The sequence below is a fragment of the Tauraco erythrolophus genome, chromosome 27, assembly GCF_009769465.1.
Source record: "Tauraco erythrolophus isolate bTauEry1 chromosome 27, bTauEry1.pri, whole genome shotgun sequence".
NCBI classification, from domain to species: Eukaryota; Metazoa; Chordata; class Aves; order Musophagiformes; family Musophagidae; genus Tauraco; species Tauraco erythrolophus.
The window spans coordinates 2,753,675-2,774,211 of record NC_141491.1 but is presented as its reverse complement, the minus strand read 5'-3'; the positions used below and the strand labels follow the sequence as shown (position 1 = coordinate 2,774,211).

Here is a 20,537-nt window from a genome sequence, read left to right as displayed (position 1 = left end):
ATGTTCGGCCATGGCCTGAAGCACCTTTTCCACAGCCGCCGGCGGTCACGGGAGCGGGAGCACCAGAACTCGCAGGACTCGCTGCCGCCGCACTACGGCACGTCCGACCACGACTCCCCCGATGAGAAGGAGCGGTCCCCGGAGATGCACCGCGTCTCCTACGCCATGTCCCTGCACGACCTCCCGGCACGGCCCACCGCTTTCAACCGGGTGCTGCAGCAGATCCGCTCCCGTCCCTCCATCAAGCGCGGCACCAGCCTGCACAGCGGCAGCCGGCGGGCCAAGAGCGGCTCGCTGGAGCCCCAGAAAGGCAGCCCCCACCTCGTCCGCAAGGCGCCCCAGGACAGCAGCCTCACCGCCATCCTCCATCAGCACCAGGGCCGCCCCAGGTCCTCCTCCACCACCGACACTGCCATCCTCCTGGCGGAGAGCGGGGCCATCTACCTGCTCACCGAGGACACCGAGTGCCTGGCCGATAAGGTAGGGCTGCCCCGCGGGGACATCCCTGGGTGGCTGGGGGACACGAGCCCGCGCGGGGGGAATTGGGCAGGACTGGGTGCGGAGCACCCCAAAACGCTGTCAGGAGGAGGCTGTCCCTCAGGGCAGCGCTGGTGGCACTGGGTGTGCAGGATGGGGGATGGCAGCTCCTGACTGGGAGCGAGTCGGGTCCAGAGGCTGCTGGGTTGATGCTCCTCTCGCAGGGAGGTGAAGGCAGGGACATGGCCCCGTCCGATTCCCAGAGTGGGATTTGAGGGAGAGAGAAAGGGACGTGGCAAGAGTTCTGTGCCCGCGGGGTGGGACCCGCGGCACGGGGTCGGAGGGATCCCGGGCAGCTCAGCACCGGGTGTTTACAGGGGTTCAGCCAGACGGCTGCAAACTGGTCCCATCCGAAGTGATTTTAAGCTGCTCTGTGCGGAGCGAATAGAGAGGATGGTATTTCCATCCACTGTTTAGCCCCATTAATTATGAAACAGCCGAGATTAACGCGGCGGCACGGCACGCTGAGGGCACGGTGCAGGCGGTGAGAGGTGCTCTGGGTGCCGGTGGGATTCTCCGTGTCGACTTCTCTCCTTTCCTTTTGGAGCTCGGGGAGTGTCACACTCTAAAACCACTCTCTGCAGCCCTGAGGCCTAGAAGCATCTTCCTTTTTTTTTTTTTCTTTAATTTATCTGAAAATGCCAGCAGTGAATTGGCAAAGCAGTAAGGCTGGGAGTGGGGAGATGTCCAGGGAGGCTCCGGCACCCCATGGGGGATCTTGGGTGGGTGGCTGGGTGGCTTTTAGAGCAATAGCTGTGTAATAGGGTGGTGGTGGCTGAGCAGAGCTGCCAGGGTGGGACAGCACCGGGGGTGTCAGGTCTGTGTGCCCCTCCCAGGCAGCAGCACCCATCAGATTCAGGGGCTGGGGGTGATGCTTCCCACATGCCGTCCCCACCCAGCCACTCCTCTCTCCTTGGCACCGAGTCTCCGAGAGGGAAATCTGACCTGGAGATTTCTGTTGCCCTCTGAGCTAACGGAAAGAGGATCAACCAGATACTTTTTCTTTCTGTTTTCACTCGGCGGTTTCAGCAGGTGCCAGCACTGCTCCCCTGGCACAGCTGTGCGGGAACAGGGCACTGCTGGGACGTGGGAATCTGGTCCTAAAGGATAAACACGTCATTGTATCAGCCGCTTTGCAAGAAATGGCTGCCCCGGTCCTCCTCTCCCCACGTTACTGTGAGCAAATGAGGGCACCCTGCTTCCCTGGCAGTCCCCACTCCTCCCCGCCGACACGCCGCACCCGGACCGAGTGCCTGAGCAGGGCCATGAGCCATTCAGGTTGTTAATTTGAGCATCTGCAGCCAAAATTTCTTCTATCTGGCCCATGACATTGGCCTTGCAAGGAGCCTGGTCCTGTTGAGCTCTCTGGGGTGATGGCCAAAGCTTCAAGCCGAAGTGGTTCGCACCGAGACAAAAGCACCCGGAGAGGGGCGAGAGCAGAGCGGGTCGGGTCCGCTCGTGGAGCAGCACAAAGAGCCCTGAAAGGGGGATGAATAATTAACTGCATATGACACAAAGAGTAATAAGGAGAGAACTGATACTGGGGCCTTTGTGAGGCAGTGGAAAAATAACCTATTTAGAGAAACAAGAGCTATGTGATATTCTCATGCCGTATTATTTTTCCATAGCCCTCAGAAAACCCAGCCTCCTGCTCACAGCAAACCAGCTCCTCTTCTGCAGGGATGGCTGGTGCTGCCATGCCCTGGGCTCAAGTACACCCGGCACAGCTCCTCCCAACCCTGGCATGTGGGTTTGCACCAGGGATTTGGGCCAGCAATCGCTTCGCATCGCCTCTGCCCTGTCCCACCGGGGTCAGACGCCTCTGCCTCCTCCGTGTTTCACCCTCAGTTTGGAAGCTTCCACCCCAGGGGTGCACAGGGCCCCTGTGAAAAAGCTGTTTTTCCCCCAGAAATTTCATGCTGAATTTTCCATCTGTTGCGTAAGGGCCTGAGCACACGCTGGATTAGTCCCTCGTGGGATCGCTCAGCCTCAGCAAGCCCTTTTCAAGCAGCTATTGTTTTTTTTTTCTTTATTGCTTTTAATTAGGTTCCTACAGTTTTCCTTTCCCCACCTTTGGCTTCACTGAGAGCCCTGTGGTCCCCACTAGCAGCGGGCCCCCGTCAGCCCTGCTTGGGCTGGACACACACCATTCCTCCCTGCTTTGTTCCCTGAGGAGGCAGCTGCTGGGGTGCTGTGGCCATGGGGAGCAGACGGGGTGGCTGGAGAAGGCAAACAGGACTATGGCACGGTGTGGGCATTCGGTGCCGGGTGCCAGTTCTGGCTGGGGCTCACGGTGTAATTTGAGAGATGCCTTGCGTGCCCCTACGCTGCCCGCACGCTGCCTGCACCGGCAGCTGCCCTGTGCCCAGCGCAGCTGCCTGTCATGGGGAGCATCACCGAGTGGTAACCCCCAGCTGGGGGGCTCTCACCAGCACTGCACATCAGGGACCGAGCTGGGGACAAGGCTTTGCTTAACAGGGTGATGCCCACCTGGACGACAAGTGGTTTGTGGTTTCCCTCCGCCAGCCTTCCCCACCACACTCTGCCCACCTTGTGCATGCAGAAGCACATTTCCCGATGAGGGTGGGGTGGCTGGGATGTCTTCTGCCTCCCACTGGCACTTGCACGCAGCTTGGGACCAAGGTTTTTATGTTGACTCTGCTCCAAGAGCTGCAGCTGGTCGGTGTGTGTCCGTGGGGTGCGTGCTCTCGGATCTCCGCTCGCCGGTGAGCTGGGGGAGCCGTTTCTCCAGAGCTGTGGGTACCAACGACCGGGAGCACCACTGGCTTCCAAGCAGCCACTCTCCCGCGCGTCCCATCGTGCGTGGCTGGCTCGCTTTGCCCAAGCAAGGTGGCATATTTGGGGCATGCGTTGGTGTTGGTGTGTCCACGGGAGCACATGGCTGGTGTCAGCGTTACACACGAGGACGTGGCGGCTTGCAGACACGGTGGCACGTGTGACGGCGGTGGTGGCAGCGGCCTGGCTGGGGCAGGGGGAGGCTGCGGGCAGGGACCTGGCATGGTGATTGGGAGCGTGCTGGAGAGCCTTCTCCTTATTTCCCTAATCCCCTCCTGGTGACCCGCCAGAGCCTTGTGGGAGAGGCGGGCGCACGGGCATTACCGGCTGGGACGGCCCCCGATCCCCCGCGGCGGTGGGATCCGCCGAGCGCCGGTGCTGGCGGGGCACAGCATCCCGGGGGACCCGCGCCCCCGGAGCGGGGCGGCCGCGGCGTTTTGTGCCTGGTGCTGCCGGGGAGCTGCGCGGACGCCTGCGGGGACTGCGGGATGGTCCACGTCCAGGTGAGCCCTCGCGTTGCGCCGGGGCCCCTCCGAGCCCCCGCAGCCCGCACCGAGCAGCGGCGGGGGGCGAGCGGGAGGGGGCCCGTGCGACGGGGCTGGCTCCGGGGCCGGTGGCCGTTAGAGGGCAGCGTTACCGCACCGGCGTGCGCGGGTGCCCGTCCGTCTGTCTGTCTGTCCGTGCGCACCCCCAGCCGGCTTCTCGCCGGCATTCCAGAGGGACCCGCTCACAAGTGTCACGATTGCAAGTGCTCAGCCCGCGCCTCGGACCCGCGGAGCATCCCCCGAGGGGTGCGAGGGGCCGGGCCCCGGCGGGGCTCCCTGCCCGCCTGCCCTCGGCGGCCCTCGGCAAGTGACAGCACCAGCTGCCGCCGCTGCCCGCGGCCACCTTGGCCCCCCGACGCGGATGCTTCTCCCCTGAGACACAGGGGAGGTGCAGGGGGCTCAGCTTTGGGCTTGCAGGCCAGGCCAGCTGCTGAACGTCAACGAGCCGTGCTTATTTATGGGCTCGTAGCCCGAGTGTGCCGTTTCCCGGCTCCCATCTCCTCCCTCCACTCCCCTGCCGCCTGTCCAGTCGCTGCAGGAGGTGGTCTGCGGTCCTGGGGCTCTGCCTTGCAGCGGGCACCTGTCCTTACAGCCCCATCCTCACCCTCCTGCTGCCTCAAGGGCACCAGCCTTCCGAACACAGGGCAGGATTCACCTTGCTAAATTTAGATGCTCGCCAGGTCAGTGGCTATATCAGGGTGAGATGGATTATGGACAGCACGGAGAAAACAGTGCTTTCTGTGCATCCATCCCGAGGGTGGCTGTGGCCCATGGGCATGGAGTGTTTTGGGCAAGCAGTGGTTGGGAGGCTGCGGGATGGCTCAGCCGTCACCCCAGCAGCTCAGGGCCATCAGGCAAAGTTCATCTCCCCTGCCCAGGCATCTGCTTTCTGGCTGTGATGTGTCCGGCTCAGCCCTGGCTCCCTCCAGCCCCACCACCATCCGAATGCCTTTGGTTTCAGGGTGGGGATGTGGTTTCTCGCCTCCTATGGCTCTTATTACCCAAAACTGGTCTCAATCGACAACTGGGATGGGGACGGGAACAGGGACGGGGACTCTGCACAACCCAGCCGTGATCCGCCGGGACCAGTGTGGCCCGTCCGGTGCTGAGCAGCCCCAGCCTTGCTCCAGCTCAGAGAGGAGATGCCCCAGGGCCGGGTGCTTGCTGGTAGGAAGCCAGATTTGCTCCATGGGGCTTCTTGAGTATCCTTTCTCCCTGTGGTGGGTGAGGATGTGGTGGTGGCAAGGGAGGTTGGCCGGGTGCACTGGGGTGGCTCAGATGGTGGGATGCTGCTGAGCGCTTTGCTGCTCCTAAAATTCACCTTTGATGGGAATTTTGTGGTGCTGAGGCCAGCAATCCTAAAACCAGAAGCTGGAAGCTGAGCTCCTGAGCAGGTAGCCTGCTTTCTAGGGGTGCTGAGCACCTAAGGATCGCTGAGGAGCTGGCAGGAGCTAAAGGGATGCAGGACCTTCGAGTCTCACTGCTTTGGTTGCTGTGCCCACATGTCTAACCCAGGCAGGGGTTTCCCCTCACTCCCTGCCTTGTTTTCCCCAGCTGGGAACTGGAGCCAACACTTCCATGCGTTGAGTGAAGTCTTTTGCATCTCTTTAGGAGGGTTTGCTGGCAGAAGCAAAGCACATCCTCCCCTCCCACCCAAACTCTCAGTGAGTTCTGGTGTTAAAATCCCAGAGGAAGGAGCTAATATAGACCAGCAGTGACAGTGAAAGTGAATACAGGGAAAGGAGGTGTAAAGCTGCCCTCTATGCAGCCCCACAGCCGGGCATCCCCCTGGCATCCAGGCAGGGTCCTGAGGGGATAAGCTGGGAAGTGCTGGTGTGCGGAGACCCTGTAAGTACCAAGGGGTTTGGGGGGGAAACTGCTGACCTCCGCTGCAGATCGAGCTCCGTCGGGCATCACAAAACTGCAGGTGTGAGAGTGCTGGTGTCCAGGTCAGCTCCCACCTCTCTGCCTCCATCTCCCCACGTGTCACGGGGGAATGGGAGTCTGTGAGCACTCGTTCCTCACTCCCATCGGGATGGTGCTTTGGGGAGCACTTTGGGAAAAGCAGATAATAGCTGTGAAGACGAAGATACCCGAGATTGCTGCTTAATTAATTCAGGAGAAGAATAATATCAGTCTCTCGTACTGATTCACCCCCTAGCAAAAGACATCGTGTTCCTCAGCCTTCGTTGACATATGGCTGTTGTTTCCAGCCCACCAGCAGCTCCCGCTCCCCGGCAGGCAGGTGCCACGAACACTGCCTTGCCATGAACATTGCTTTGCCATGATCATTGCCTTGCCACGAATGCCACCCTGCCACCTGCCCCAGGGGATTTGAGTCAAGCAACTGGCTGGTGTGCAGGGTGGATGCCCAGGGCAGGACTGGGGGAGCGAGGGTTTGTGTCCATGCCACGATCCCTCCTGCCCATCCCCTGCTGCCGTGGGTTGTGGCTGAGAGCAGGATTTGGCTCCTGAGTCAGGGTGAGCAAAGCTCGTGACTCCTCACCCCGCTGCGGCTCTGCCTCTCCCTGCGTCCCCCCTCAAACCCTCATACAAAAGTTGCCCAAAATCCCTCCGGCTGCACAAGCACCCTGTTAGGGGTGTCAAAACCCAGCTGCAGCATGGGCTGGGGGTGCTGCTGGGGGTTTTAATGCTGTGTCTCCCAGCAAGCGAAATAGCAGCACCATTGCTGGATGGAGCTTCTGGTTTTGCTTCTGTCCATGAAAACAACGGTGGGAATTTTTCCAAAGATTCTCCAAGTGTAGGCAGGGCCCTGAATAGCTTCACCCATCAGGGATGGTCATTGAATCATCTCTGCAGAGGTGTCCCTCCCGGTGACCTGCAAGCCCAGGGCACAAGGGACAGTCCCCAGCCCAGAGGATGTGGTGTTGCATTAGGAAACACCGGGGACCGCATGGTATGGATGGGCACAGAGGCACAGGGACTCCCCGAGCCCAGGGCGGGCAGCAGGGATGGATCCCGGGATCTGCCCGTCTGTACCCACGCAGCCACCTTCCACGCGGGGCTCTTTGCCGGGTGCCGTGCAGGACCACGCTCCCACGCTGCCGCTGAGAACTCCGTGGGATGGTGGCACCATCCCAGCTCCGACTGGGGACCGGGAGAACCGCGGCGGCTCGTTTGTGCTCTGCGTCGTTCGGAAGGCAGCCGGGCCAGGCAGCACTTGGCAGTGCTGTTTGTTCTCCCAGCACAGTTGGAAGAGCGGGACCGGCCCCTGCGGCACCCAGCCTGTTCCTGCTCCCCCGGGCTCCCTCCCTGCTCGCCAGCCTGCGCTGCTTGTTCTTGGCTGCCTCAGAGCCTCGTAGTTGCCTCCTCTGCAAACGCGCGTCGTACGTTCCTCTGCCCCTCCGACTCCTTAACGCAGCCATGGCAGAGGGAGAGGATCCGTCCGCCTCACGCAGCACCGGCCAGGGCATCCTCCCACCGGAACCACATCCTCCCGACTCGTGTCCCGGGAAGAGGATATTGCTCTTAAATTCTCTGCTGGGTGTCTTTGTAAGTACCTCCCTCCACTCTGCTTCCTGCTCCTAGGCACCGGCACGGCAAGGACTGGGATGGCCAGGAATAAGGGATGAGGAGCAAGGCGGTACCTGCTGGGCTCTGTGTGGCCACTGCTTACACAGGTTGAGATCTTGGCCAAGAAGCCACTTGCTTTGGACACCAAATGCGGTGGGGGATGGGAGGTTAAGGAGCGGTGGAGTTTGCAGATCTTCACCTGTATCAGCGTCCTGGCTCCTGATGATCCATACGCAGCTTTCCCAGCCTGGTTGAGGACACTCTAGTGCGGCTCGGTCGGTCTTCCTCCTGTTTTTAGGCTGTGCTAACCTCAGCCCCTGTGCGCTCCTGCAAAGCCCAGCTCCGGCTCCTGCCCGTGCCAGCCAGCGAGTGGCAGAGCCCGAGTCCAGAATTTGCTGTGTGTTTGTGTGGCATTGCTGGTGACCTGTCTCTGGGTTGAGATGCTCGGACTGGGATGTTGCAGGCGTTCGGGGCCATATTCTGCACTGGCACACACTGAACGTGCTATGATTTTGTGGCCATTCAGGGGTTTTCTTTGCACGGGAGCTGGAGTTTTTTATTTCTAAATTTGCCTCTTCAGGCAAGCCTGAAAAACAGCTGCCGCTTTCTAAGCAGCGGACTGAATCTGAAGCACGGCTGCGAGGAGCAGCTCAGCTTCGGGGCCAGCCCTGTGCGTTAAACAAGGGAAATGGAAAGCAGAGCCCGGAGCAGGGAGGGGGTTTTCCAGAGGGCCACATGCAGCTGGGGACTTTTCCTGCCCTGCTGAGGCGGCGGAAGAGTGATGGGAAGTGACCTCTGGCTCCTGTGCTAAAACGAGAAGTGATGTTATGAGAGATGTTAAACCAAAGATGAATGTCCCTCGGTATTTTGCCCTGTGTCATGCCCGGAGGCATCCACGGCCCAGAGCTTGGCCAGGCTGCAAAATCCACCCTGGCTGGGGGAGCTCGGTGGCATTGGAGTCCCTTCCCCGGCGTGGCTGAGCACCGTACGGTAGGCACAGCTGGTTTCTGCTCCTGGTGGGTTTAACTTTGTGGGGAATCTGCTCTTCTCTGTGCCTTTGGGTGTGGACAGTGCCACAGCCCGCTGCCAGTGCCCACACACGGTGAGCGAGTGTGCAGGGAAGGGGCTCAGCGCTGGCGTGCACAGAGGTTGCTCGCTCAAACTCGCAGCCAGATGGAGAGGGGAGGCTTTTGCCTACAAGATCCTGTCCTCCCAAGAGGAAGCAGCTCCCATAGGGGTTAGTGTGGGGCTGTGCCATCCCCAGGCTGGCGTGCAGGGACCAGCCGGGCCCCTCCAGTGCTGCTTCCCCACTGCGGGGCCAGCAGCCAAGACCAGTTTGGGAATACGGTGCTGGTGAGCTGTGCTGCTGCGTGGTTGATTCAGCCGGTCCCTTGCTCCCCAGCACCGTCTCATACAAACCCCTGCCAGGTGTGGTGGCATGGCTGGGGATGCCCTAGGGTGCCACGAGAGTCTGGGCTGGAAGGGGCCGGGGATTTTAGCTATTGGTGTCGAACTGTGCTTTGGCAGCTTCACGTCACGGATCGGTCCTGATGGGCTGCTCCGGCTCTGCTTCCTCCAGCTCTGCCTTCTCCCCATTCCCAGTACCCAGTGATGCACAGAGGGCTGCGGGCACCGGCACTGGTCCAGGGGGTTCTGGCAGTGCCAGGCTAAAGGATGGGTCATTCAAGGAAACGCATTCCCGGCTCAGAGCAGCCCAAGCAGAGGCTGCTGCTTCTCTGCCCATTTCCTCCTGTCACACTGGTCAGCTCATCTGCAGCCACGCATGTCCCCCCAGCCAGGCAGCGCGGGCAGCCCCTGCCCCAGACCTGTCAGAGCTGATGTCTGCTGGGAGGGGAGCGTTCCCGCAGGGAGGCTTTGCCGCCGTTGCAAGGGCAGTGTCCGTGGCAAGGTTTAGGGGAGCTCCCATTTGCAGAGTACAGAGGGACTGAGACGTGGGGATGGTGCTTTCGTGGAGCTGTCGAATGGAACCTTTCAAATCCATCTGTGCCACATCAGGTTGATTTTTGTGCTGCCCATCCCAGCTGCTAAACGTGGGCAGGGCCAGCTCCGGAGTGGGCAGTGCTGGCTGTGCTCTGCTGGATGTGCACCGCAGGGTAGCTCAGAGGTGCAGCATTGCACCCAGAACCTCTCTGACATGGCAGGTTACACTTGCAGGGCACAGACGGACATAGGGACAGCCCGAGAGACGACGGGAAGTACGAGGCTGAGCGGTGCTCAGCTTGTCTCAGCTGTGGGAGCAGCACGGTCTTCCCCATTAAACATGCATCTAGGTCACAATCAGCTCATCGGTCCGGCCTGTACGATTCAATGTGTGGCTGAAAATACTTCCTAAGCTGTTGTTGTTTTGTTGCCTTTTTTGAGAAAAAAACAAACCAGAGAGCTGCAAATGAGCCTTTCTCATTTAGCCCGTTGTCTGCGGCTGCAGAGATGCTCTGATCCGCAGCCACGGTTGGTTTGAGGTTTCAGACAGCCCTGGCATCAGCAGGGCACGTTGAAGGCTTTGGTCTGGCACAGTGTAAGGCTGTGGGCTTGAATTCTGCTTCCCTCAATCACTCTTATCTGGGCCTGATCCTGCAGCGCTGGCCGCGTCAGCCCTGCTCTGTGCAACCCCACCGGCTTTGGGCTGACTCAAACACACAAGCTCCAGGTCTCCTTTCTCGCCCAGGATTTTCGGTTTGGCCCCTCACCAGCTCCACTGGCTCCAGCGTAAATGCAGCACCTGGGGGGTAACTCCAGATCCCCACCAGCTTCTGCAGAACCAGAGCCTGCTGTCGTCCCTGCTTGCTTTTCAGCCATCCCATTTAATGTCTTTTCAATGGCACGGGAAGTATCAAACCCTTGGTTCTGGTCAGTCGGGTGGATGCGTTTTCTGTGCATTGCATGTTCTCTCGTGGCAGGGCTGGGTCGGTGCAACCTTCCCCATCCGCGGCGTGAGCCAGACCGGGGTCCATCCCGGTGCACAGCCGAGACACTACCTGGCCCCAGCACAAGTGGCTGGTTCCCACTTTTAGCTCCCTCGGGCTGCCCAGCTCCTTGCTTGGCGGCTGTATTTTTCCCGTGCCAGTCCCACCCGGGGTTTTGCTTTATGCGTGCCTCCCCCTGCCTCTCCCGGGCTTTACGTCCCGGTATGTGACACAGCAGATGACAACGGCCCGTCCCGACGCCCTGCGTCAGGGCACAGGCAGCGTATGGGGCTGGAGGCGTGTGAATATCCCGGCACAGGGACGAGGCGGGGGGTTTGCATTACAGCCCTGAAAGCTCCAGTCGCTGAGAGCTGTAAACAGCTCCGGCAGATTTCCTGAGTCGGCAATCCCGCTGCACCCATCGGCTCAGTCCCCACGCTGCGCTCAGTCCCTGCGCCTTCGGGAAGAGCCCAGGGACGTGGGGCCAGCCCCGACAGGGGGGTCTGCAGGAGGGCTCTCCTCCTCCTTCCCTCCCTATTGCTCCCCCCAAACCTCGCTGCTGTCAGCTGCTGCTTTCCCCCGGCCGGGCACCCTGCCATGGCAGCCAGCGCTGCCCGCACATCGCTGCCGGGCTCTGCAACGCGGCGAGGATGTGGCCGAGCACCCCACGCTGACTAGCCCTGGGGGACCCAAGCCCTGCCTGCCATGGAGGTAGGTCCCAGTAGCCATTGGGGTGAGAGTGAGACCGCGGGGAGGATGGCAATGGGCAGAGAGACTCGCGGGGGCTTTCGGTACCTCCGTTTCTGACGGTCGGGGAATGAAACCCACCGGCGTGATCCGTGCTGGTGCAGCAAAGACAGGGTGGGAAGCTCCGCTGTGAGCTGAAACCCTGAACATGCCTCCCTACATTATGTAAGAAAAATTATACTCAGGCTGGGAAATGAGCGGAGGCAGCTGCTGCTGGCCCGTCGTGTCCGTCCAGGGCCGGCGCGGGAGCGGGCGGCAGGCAGGGGGACACGGGGCTGCCTGCTTCGGTGTCTGCTGCAGGCTTGGAAGGAGGGTGGGAAGTGTGAGTCAGGGCTCCTGCTTCTATTTTCAACGCCTGGGGTGGGTAATGCAGTCTGGTGGGAATAGTGGCTCCGCTCCGGGAGGCACGGGGCTGCAAACGCACGTGGGGACGGGGATGGGACTGGGGCCACCAGAGCGTCCCCTGTAACGCCGGGCTAATTGCCATCACCAGCTCACAGGACGGATGCTGTCCCAGATTATGCTGATAAAGGGCTCTGAGGAAGAGGGGCCACATTTAATGACTGCCCCAAAATCAGCCTCCCCATGTCCACTGCTCACCTGCATTTCTCTGCCAGCCGTGGCCTTCCGCAGCCACCAAGGGCCTGGTGACACCCGTGCTGCGGAGCTGCCAGATCGGTGCAGCAGCTGAGGTCTGCCCTGCCTGCCAGCATCCCCCAACAGCTCCATGGTATTTATTTTTTCCATGCCTGAAGGTGCATACGGTCCTTCCCACGGCCGTTTCATCCCCGGGTGGTATTTCAGCTGGGAACTACGGTCACGCTTTGTAGTGAAGGTCCTCGCTCGGGGACGATTTCTTAAGAAATCGTGCAATTTCTTAAGAATAGGTTTAAATCCCTCCCAGTCATGGGTGTGCCAGGAGACCCATGCCCCCGCGCCAGGGACGCGGCCACGAGCGAGCTGCTGGGCCCCCAACTCCTCACCTGCCACCTGGGCTTTCTTCCATCAAACCTGCAGCAGCAAATAAACCAGCATTGCATAATTGTGCCCAGCCATGGCCCTCTAAGTACTGTTTGCTCAGCTTATTAGCTTGAGCCTTTTGCATATCTCAGCTCTCCTGGCTTGAACTCTGTTGATAAGAATAATTTTTCTCCCTGCGTCCTGCATTCCTCCTGCATCCCACATCAGTCCCTGCTCTCCCCTCCGAGCCCGCCTGGAAAACAAGCACTGGAAAACAGCGCTTTCATTTCGATGTGCCTACCAGAAGGTTTTCTGCATGTAGGGAAAGTGTGGCTTTTACTAATCCCCCGGTTAAATCCACTGCACGGTCATTTAGGCTTGCTGGGATTTAGCAGGCACTGTCTGTTAATACTGCAGAGATCAGTATTGTCTTTTTTTGGTTGTTGTTTTCAAAGCAATAATCTGATGTGGCTTTTATATGACGCACCCTGTGCCCGAGAGAGAGCAGAGCTTTCAGTGGGGCTTGGGGGAAGGATTTCACCCCAGCCCCATCAGCATTGAATCCACATCGTTCACCACCCAACCGCCCCTCCCTTCCCCCACGCTCCCAAATACACTCCCACAAATAAATCCTAGAGACTGACATTGCATGGGCAAAGGTTTCGGTGATTCCCAAACCTTTCTCTCTTTGGAAACAAAGTTTGAGCGACTTCTCCCCTTCACTGGCTCAGTTGGAGTTTCCCATTTCAGCATCTCCTGGGCTGCCTTTTCCTTTGCCACAGTCAGTTTGTCCCTTACTGCCCAGAGAATTGGGCATCCTGGCAAAAAGTCTGTTTCCTCCTGCTTCTAATTTCTGCTCTTTGATAAGAAACCAAAGCGAAACCCTTTGTGGTGCAGCTGGACGACCCAGTGACTACGAATAGCCTGGTAGCGGGGTCTGAAAACTTCACAGGTTTGTTGGGCATCATTTTTTTAAAAAAAGGTGCTGCTCCAGCCAGACTGAAGCCAGCTCCAAGCTCTGCCACACATCTGGCTGGAGGCTGCTGGCTTTCTCCTTTGCTCTCATCCTCCAGCCCTTGCCCCATATTCCAGTAGCGCTGCTGCAATGGAGGGAGAAGGAAAGCCTTGGGGAGGGGGCTGGAGGATCCTCCCACCGAGCTTGTGTTGTCTGCTTTTGCCTCCCAAGGAGGCTGAGACCCCTGCACGAAGCACCAACATCCCCGGGCTCCCAGCAGGACAGCAGCGCCGGGGAAGAGGAGATCCAAGTAAATAACAGGAGGGCAGCGTTCGCCCCTGCGTTTGCCAGCCCCACGCAGGACCTGCTGCAGACAGGAGTGTTTATGAGCAGCATCTTGAGAACATTCCTCCCTCCCGCACAAGGCATTTCCTGGTGATAACACACTCCTAAGTAATGATCTTGCAGCATTATCCCTATTAAAGGGTCATTCGGGGAAAGTGTGATGGAAATTAGAAATTATTCAGGTCTGCCAACAGTATTTAACTTTCAAGCAGCTCTTAATTAGAAGCCAGGATCCATTTATAAAACTGCTGAGATTTGCATAAGAATCTGCATATAAAACCCAGCAACTGGAAAGATTTAGTGGTTGGGTTTTTTTTTCTCAAGTGGCAAAGCAGCATGGCCAGGTTGGAGAGCACGAGGCACGACCCTGGCTTGCAGTCCAGGCTCTGCCAGTGATTTAGAGTGTGGCCTCAGGCAAGTGATTTCCTCTCCCAAAGCTCCGTTTTTTCCATCTGTAAAATGGAAACCAGCATGTGTCCAAACTTTCTAGGAGGCAGCTTGTGTTTGCGAGAGGAGTCTGACATCGCCAGGGGAGAAGCCTTGGAAAAGAAAGCAAAGGAGTCCCTGCTCCTGCAGCCTGCTGCTCCCCGGGGCTCAGGAGCTGCTCCTGAGTCACCCGGAAATCGGGCTTGTGGAAAAGTTTCTCTTCAGCTGAAAAACTGTGTGCATCCAGGCTAAAAGCCAAAGTCTGGAAACAAGACTAAAATACCTCCCGGTTGCTCAGTCTCTGCTCTCACCACGGGTTTGGTGGGAGCTTTGGGGATGGGTTCCCGTTTTAGCTCCATGCTCCTTTTTCCCTGGCTGGCGCTGGGTGCCCGTCTCCGCACAGAGCGCGGGTGGGAAGTCAGAGTCGAGCTCCCGGCGGTGGATGCTCCTTACTGAAATTGGCCCAAACCAGCCCCGAAACCCTGATTATTTAATTGCTGTACCCTCTAACTGGCTCGTTCCCGGGATGCCAGCAGTAGCGGTACAGCTGGGAAATGCTTAACCAGAAAAAAAAAAAAAAACAACCAACTTCTTGCTGTTGCTCTGGTTAACTATTCTCCTGCCCAGCTCTTCCCTCCCTCTTCCTCCCACCCCGTTCCTCTCCTGCCCCCTCCCCAGGCGCTGCCTGGGTGTTCACTCCTCTGTTGAGCATCACCCTCCTCTCTCTTCGTTCGCAGCTGGACAAGGGGGACGTGACCGTGCTCAGCCTGCCCTCCAGCACCGGGCACAGCGACGCCGACGGCACCGTCTGCCTGGACGTCCCTGATGGCACTCCTGACCCTCACAGGACAAAAGCTGCCATCGAGCACCTGCACCAGAAGATCCTTAAGATCACCGAGCAGATCAAGATCGAGCAGGAGGCTCGGGATGACAACGTGGCCGAGTACCTGAAGTTGGCCAACAACGCGGACAAGCAGCAAGCCTCTCGCATCAAGCAAGTTTTCGAGAAGAAGAACCAGAAGTCGGCGCAGACCATCGCGCAGCTGCACAAGAAGCTGGAGCACTACCACAAGAAGCTGAAGGAGATAGAGCAGAACGGCCCTTCCCGGCAGCCCAAGGATGTCTTCCGGGACATGCACCAGGGTCTCAAGGACGTGGGTGCCAACGTTCGCTCCAGCATCAGCGGCTTCAGCGGTGGCGTGGTGGAGGGTGTCAAGGGAGGGCTCTCGGGTCTGTCCCAGGCCACCCACACTGCCGTGGTCTCCAAGCCCCGGGAATTCGCCAGCCTCATCCGGAACAAGTTTGGCAGCGCGGACAACATTGCCCACTTGAAGGACACGTTGGATGACGGGCACCCAGAGGAGGCTTCGCGGGCTCTCAGCGGCAGTGCTACCCTGGTCTCCAGCCCCAAGTACGGCAGCGACGACGAGTGCTCCAGTGCCACCTCCGGCTCAGCTGGGGGCAGCAACTCAGGGGCAGGACCTGGTGGCTTAGGGAGCCCCAAGTCCAACACGCTGGACAGTCACCACAATAACTTTGACACCATCCTGGAGGAACTCCGGGAGATCAAGGACAGCCAGTCACACCTGGAGGACTCCATGGAGGACCTCAAGGCACAGCTGCAGCGGGATTACACCTACATGACACAGTGCTTGCAAGAGGAGCGGTACAGGTAGGAATGGGCAGGTGCCAGGGTGACTTTTTGGGGACCATGAGGCCACCATCCTGGGCTTGTCTGGCTAAGCCCTGCGTGCCAGCGGCATGGGGAGCCACTGCCAGTCCCCCCGGCAGCACCATCCCGTGGAGGATCACACAATGCTTTCCCTTCAGCAGCCACAACCAGCTATAGCCAGGAGGGAGGTGGGTCAGAGAGGCTGGGTGGCTTCCCCAGTGTCAGGGGAAGGAGGGCAGGGGGGTCCGTGGGGACACCTGCCCACCCCAGCTCCCCTGCACCCCTCTGTGTGCAGGTACGAGCGCCTGGAGGAGCAGCTGAATGACCTCACCGAGCTGCACCAGAACGAAATGACCAACCTGAAACAGGAGCTGGCCAGCATGGAGGAGAAGGTGGCCTACCAGTCCTACGAGAGGGCACGGGACATCCAGGTAGGGGACCGTGAGGGCTCAGCCGCCCACTGCGCCCTCCATCCATGGGGCGAGGGAGGGACCCTAGGCTGGGAAGGAGGGTGGCCAAGGGCGATCCCTTCTCTAGCACCATCCAGATGAGGACCTTGCTGTGGTGCTGTTACAGCAAGAAGCAGGTGACTAAGCCATGTCCCCAAAATCCCTGTCTGTGCCCCAGAGAGTGCCCACTGTGCTGAAGTCCCCAGGTGCTCCAGGCAGGGCAAGGCTGGCTGCAGTGCTGGGCTGTTACGAGCCACGTGTGGGCCAACACATATTTCCAGCTGTCCCAGTTTGGCTCAGTAGGTACTTGTGGCATCAAGACCTTCCCTGGCACAGAGCGGGACGGGTACACATTGCACATGGTGCGGGCCAAGGGTTTGCAGAGGGAAACCCCGTTCCAGCCAGGGTGGTCACTGTCACGAGGTCCTGCACCCATTGGAGCTTCCCAGTGAGCAAGGTCTCAGAGCACGGGGCAAGTACCCTGGAGCTGCTGGCCAGCCCTGACGTGCTGTGTCCCTCACAGGAGGCGGTGGAGTCCTGCCTGACGCGGGTGACCAAGCTGGAGCTGCAGCAGCAGCAGCAGCAGGTGGTGCAGCTGGAAGGGGTGGAGAACGCCAACGCCCGGGCGCTGCTGGGCAAGTTCATCAACGTCATCCTGGCCCTGATGGCTGTGCTGCTCGTCTTCGTCTCCACCATTGCCAACTTCATCACCCCGCTCATGAAGACCCGCATGCACATCCTCAGCACCGCCCTGCTCATCCTCTTCCTCTTCTTCCTCTGGAAGCACTGGTACTTCGTCACTTACTTTCTGAATCTCATCCTGCTCCCCGGCTGATTCGCAGCTCAGCCACTGTGGTCCCAGGGCTTTCCATTTCCCACGGAGGAGAGGGCCAGGGGGACGGTGGTCCAAAGCCTTCACGTTGTTTCTTCACACGCTCGGTTCGGTTGCCTTCCCAGCCCCCCCATCCTCACTGCAGCCAGCAGCCATTGCTCGGAGCGTGGTGTGTCAGACCTGGGATCCATCAGTCCTCTGGGATGTTTGGGGAAGGCGGGATGGGAAATGAGGAGGAGTTTTTGGAATAAACTGGTAATTTATGGTGCACTGGGTTTTTCTAGGGTTTGGGGATTGTTTTTTAAATGTTCCAAATTTTCTGTTCCAAAAGTCCATGGGAAGGAGGTCTTTGGCAGAGCTTTTCCGTCAGTGGGAAGGATTGAGCTGGACCAAACCCAGCTCCAGGAGAACTTTCTGCAGAGAGAGGAGAGAAGTTATTGGGGCTGGGCTTTCCCTTTCATCCTCAAAGACCAAGATGGCAAAAAGCTCAGACCCAGGATGGAGCGAAAGCAGGTCCAAAGCAAATGCAGCAGGACACGCGCATCCCACCAGCCTCTCCCAACCCCACCACAGCCTGACCAGGACAGAGCAGGGCTGTGGCATTGTCCCCGTGTCCCCACGGGGGCCTGGGCAGACGCAGGGGACTCGATGCCAGAGACAGCACTGGCACAGTGAGACCCCCCCCTCCACTGATTTCATTTATTTATTTCCCCCTCCTTCAGCTTGACTTGATCTGATCTCTTCAGGGACACCTGGACTTTTCCAGCATCACGCCTGAGTTTTACAGCCTCTGCACCGTGTCGTGTGTGTGTGTGCGTGCGTGCAGTTTTTTTTAATTTTATTCAAGACTCTCTTTCCATTTGTGAATCAAAGCTGGTAGAGCAGGGGGAGGCGAGCAGCTGCCTTCCCAGCCTCCCCGGCCCTACACAAGAGCACAGCATGCTGTCTCGGGTGTTTCTTAAATTATTTCATACATATATATTTATGTAATATATCTATACACACACATATATATAAATATATATATAAAAGTATATGCACAGCCAGATCCTCCTCTGGTGCAAATGGGTGCTGCTCCACCGACTTTGGAAGCCCTAAACCAGTTTGCCTCAGCTGAGCATTTGGCCCTTAACCTTTCTGTGGCAGCGTCCCACTTCCCAGCCTGACGTGCAGGGCTGGTGCGGGGCACGGGGTCCTGCAGAAGGGGCAGAGGCAGTTCCAGCATGCGGAGGGGATGGTGAGCATCCTCTCCAACCCCCTCTGCGCACCCAGGGCCAAGCCAAGTCCGCCTGCAGTCCCGCGTTGAGCTCCCTGCATCCCTGCGACACTTGAGCCTCACCCCGCGTGCCGGCACATCTCCCAGTGCGTCCCAGCAGCCGCGGCTCAGTGCATGGGGCAGTGGGTGCCTGAAGCTGCCCAGCGCCAAAGGAACCAGCAACACAAGGGTGGGGGGGCTGGAAGGAAGAAGGCTGGAGACCCCAGCTTGTACCCTGGAGCTGAGAGCTCTGAGCAGGAACACCCCAGGGTGCTGCATCTGATACATCAGCAAGGAGAGAAGTGGTGGAGGAGACCGAGAACGGAGAAGAACCGTGGCTCGTGGAGGGTGACAACAGTGAGAGGTGGCCCCGCTGCCCTTGCAGAGACCTGGCTGCAGGGCCAGCAGGTACCAGATGCATCCCCAGCACATCGGTTTGCACCGAAGCAAAACCACACATGCTGCAAGCGCGCTCAGCGTGGGGGGACAGGCGGGCCACCGGGAGATAAACCTGCACTATTTGTGCAGTGCAGCAGCGGGCTGAGTTTCAGCTGCTTTGACCTGGAAAGATGGGACATGGATCTGAGCTGAGCACTCACTGGTGGGGAGAAGCATGGAAGCAGGCAGTGGGGCGTTGAGGGAGCCTGGCAGTACCTTGCCAGTGATGGATTAGGGGCACGTGGATGGACCCCGCTCCCAGGCGTCCCCTGTACTCACGGGAAAGGACATCCAGGAGGTAACATGGGTTTAATATCGGAGACAAGCCGAGCCCCAGTGTGCAGGACAGCACGGGAGCAGGAGCCGTGCCCAGGTGGGACATGCAGGCAGGGACAGAACTGACCTTCACAGAGGCTCCCTACAGCCTGGCCCACTGCTGCAGGTGGCACCCAGGGCTCGTCCTCTCTGGAGTAAGTAGTCATAGCTCCATGAACTTCATTTGAGCAACGTGGACTTGCCCAGAGCTGCGCTGGTTTTCAGGCACAGGGCTGGGGAACCTGCCACGTCCCCCAGTTCAGCAGATGCGCTGCCGCATCCTGACCAGTACGGGCTTCATCAGCACCGGCTCGGATTTCACACCATTAAATACTTGTAAGAACAAAATAGTGAGTAATTAAATTGCAAAGCCTGAGCTCCCTAAACCCGGCTCCCTGCGCTGCTCGCCTCTGCCCGAGCCCAGACCCTGAGAGCCCCGGAGAAAGGAGGAGGAGGGAGGAGGAGGATGGAGAAAAGCCCCTTGTACCTGCCGGTCTCGGCGTCCCACCGGGCGGGGGTCCGGGGCGCTGCGGACCCGCGGCCGCACGGGGGCCCCCGGACTCCGCCGCAGAGGGAGCGGCGGCGGGCGGCGGCCCGGGAGCCGCCCCGGAGCATCCTCCCTAAATGCCGGGTAGGGACAGGGTGGGGTCCCTCGTCCCAATTAGCGCTTTAACCCCTTCCTGCCTGCGGCGCGGCACTGCTCCATCTCCCTCGCCCTGAGGGGCTGGAGCAGCGAGGAGGGGCTGGAGGGGATGCCCGGGGCGGCTGGGGCGAGGGCTGGTATCCCTGAGCTTGCGGCAAAGAGGGGGATTTCTGCTGGAGACAGTGAGCACTTGTCTATAGCTGGAGGTGGGTGCAATGGGGTGTCCAAGCCCGGAGAAGGTGCATCCACAGCTCAGCACCAGCAACCGCTGTGTCCTCTGCAAAGGTCTCGGGGTAGGAGCGTGAGCCCTGCCACCTTCCCGTGCTCAGAACAGCGCTACCAAACTGGCAGCCCCTGGCAGCAAAGGCAGGGCTGCAGCCCCCCACGGGAGAGGAGCAGCTTGTGACATTGGGGGCATTCATGTCAAAACGCTCCTGTCCTGGTGTGGGCCAGCCCTGCCACCTCCTTGGCAGTGGCTGGAGGAGGCCCTGGTGCTGGGGCAGGCTGAGCAGCAAGCACAGCTCCTCCAGCCTGCTGGGCAACTGCCATCCCAGCGGGAATTTCGGGACCTCTGATAAATCCTGTTCCCCCTGCCCAGCTGCCTGGGCTGGTCCCCACTTCCACACCATCCTGCTCTGAAAAACAGCAGAGCCCATGGACTGGGTCATGCCAGCCAGGAGTGACATCCCCGCTGCCCCTCCAGCATCCAGCATCCTCCTGCTCCCCAGGCCTGGGCACCTGGCCGAGGCCCCCATCCCATGGGCAAGCAGCTGGCAGACAGGGCCTGCTGGCATCTTCCCATGGCTGGCAAGGGGGAGGCGGGAGCCAGAAGATCCTGCGCAGGAAGCCAGGGAGCTGCCGGTGACATTTGTGCTGGTTGTAGGGACAATTCCCGCATGGCATGTGCAGCCCGGGGCTCCCTGAGGACTCGCATTCTCCCAGCGGGCACAGGCACAGCGGGGCCAGGGGGGCTCATAACGGCCCCCTTTGTGCGGGTGGCAGGAGGAGAGGTGAAGCTTTGACGTCAGCCCGGGTGGAATTCCTTAATGCCATTCAGGCCTCCCTCGCCCGCGTCGCTAATTGCATTTTATGTAATAGCTGCAGCTGGGCTCCCAGTCCGCTATTGAGAGCGGGATAAGACAGAGTGACAGGAGTGGTGGGGGC

General features: G+C 59.5%; 1 protein-coding gene across 1 annotated transcript; it reads left to right on the top strand.

Annotated features, from left to right (window-relative positions):
• Positions 1-16,733, top strand: TMCC2 (transmembrane and coiled-coil domain family 2). Its single transcript, XM_086627269.1, has 4 exons — positions 1-480; positions 14,507-15,441; positions 15,737-15,872; positions 16,414-16,733. The coding sequence occupies exons 1-4, from the start codon at positions 1-3 to the stop codon at positions 16,723-16,725; spliced, it is 1,863 nt and encodes a 620-aa protein (XP_086483395.1). The 3' UTR covers positions 16,726-16,733.
• The last annotated feature ends 3,804 nt before the right edge of the window (positions 16,734-20,537 follow it).

What these genes read in the sequence shown, in the direction of transcription:
- TMCC2 (XM_086627269.1), top strand. Translation starts at nt 1, where the DNA reads ATGTTCGGCCATGGCCTGAAGCACCTTTTCCACAGCCGCCGGCGGTCA. An exon ending in CCGAGTGCCTGGCCGATAAG is followed by an intron (nt 481 to 14,506) that starts GTAGGGCTGCCC and finishes CTTCGTTCGCAG; the next exon opens with CTGGACAAGGGGGACGTGAC. An exon ending in TTGCAAGAGGAGCGGTACAG is followed by an intron (nt 15,442 to 15,736) that starts GTAGGAATGGGC and finishes CTCTGTGTGCAG; the next exon opens with GTACGAGCGCCTGGAGGAGC.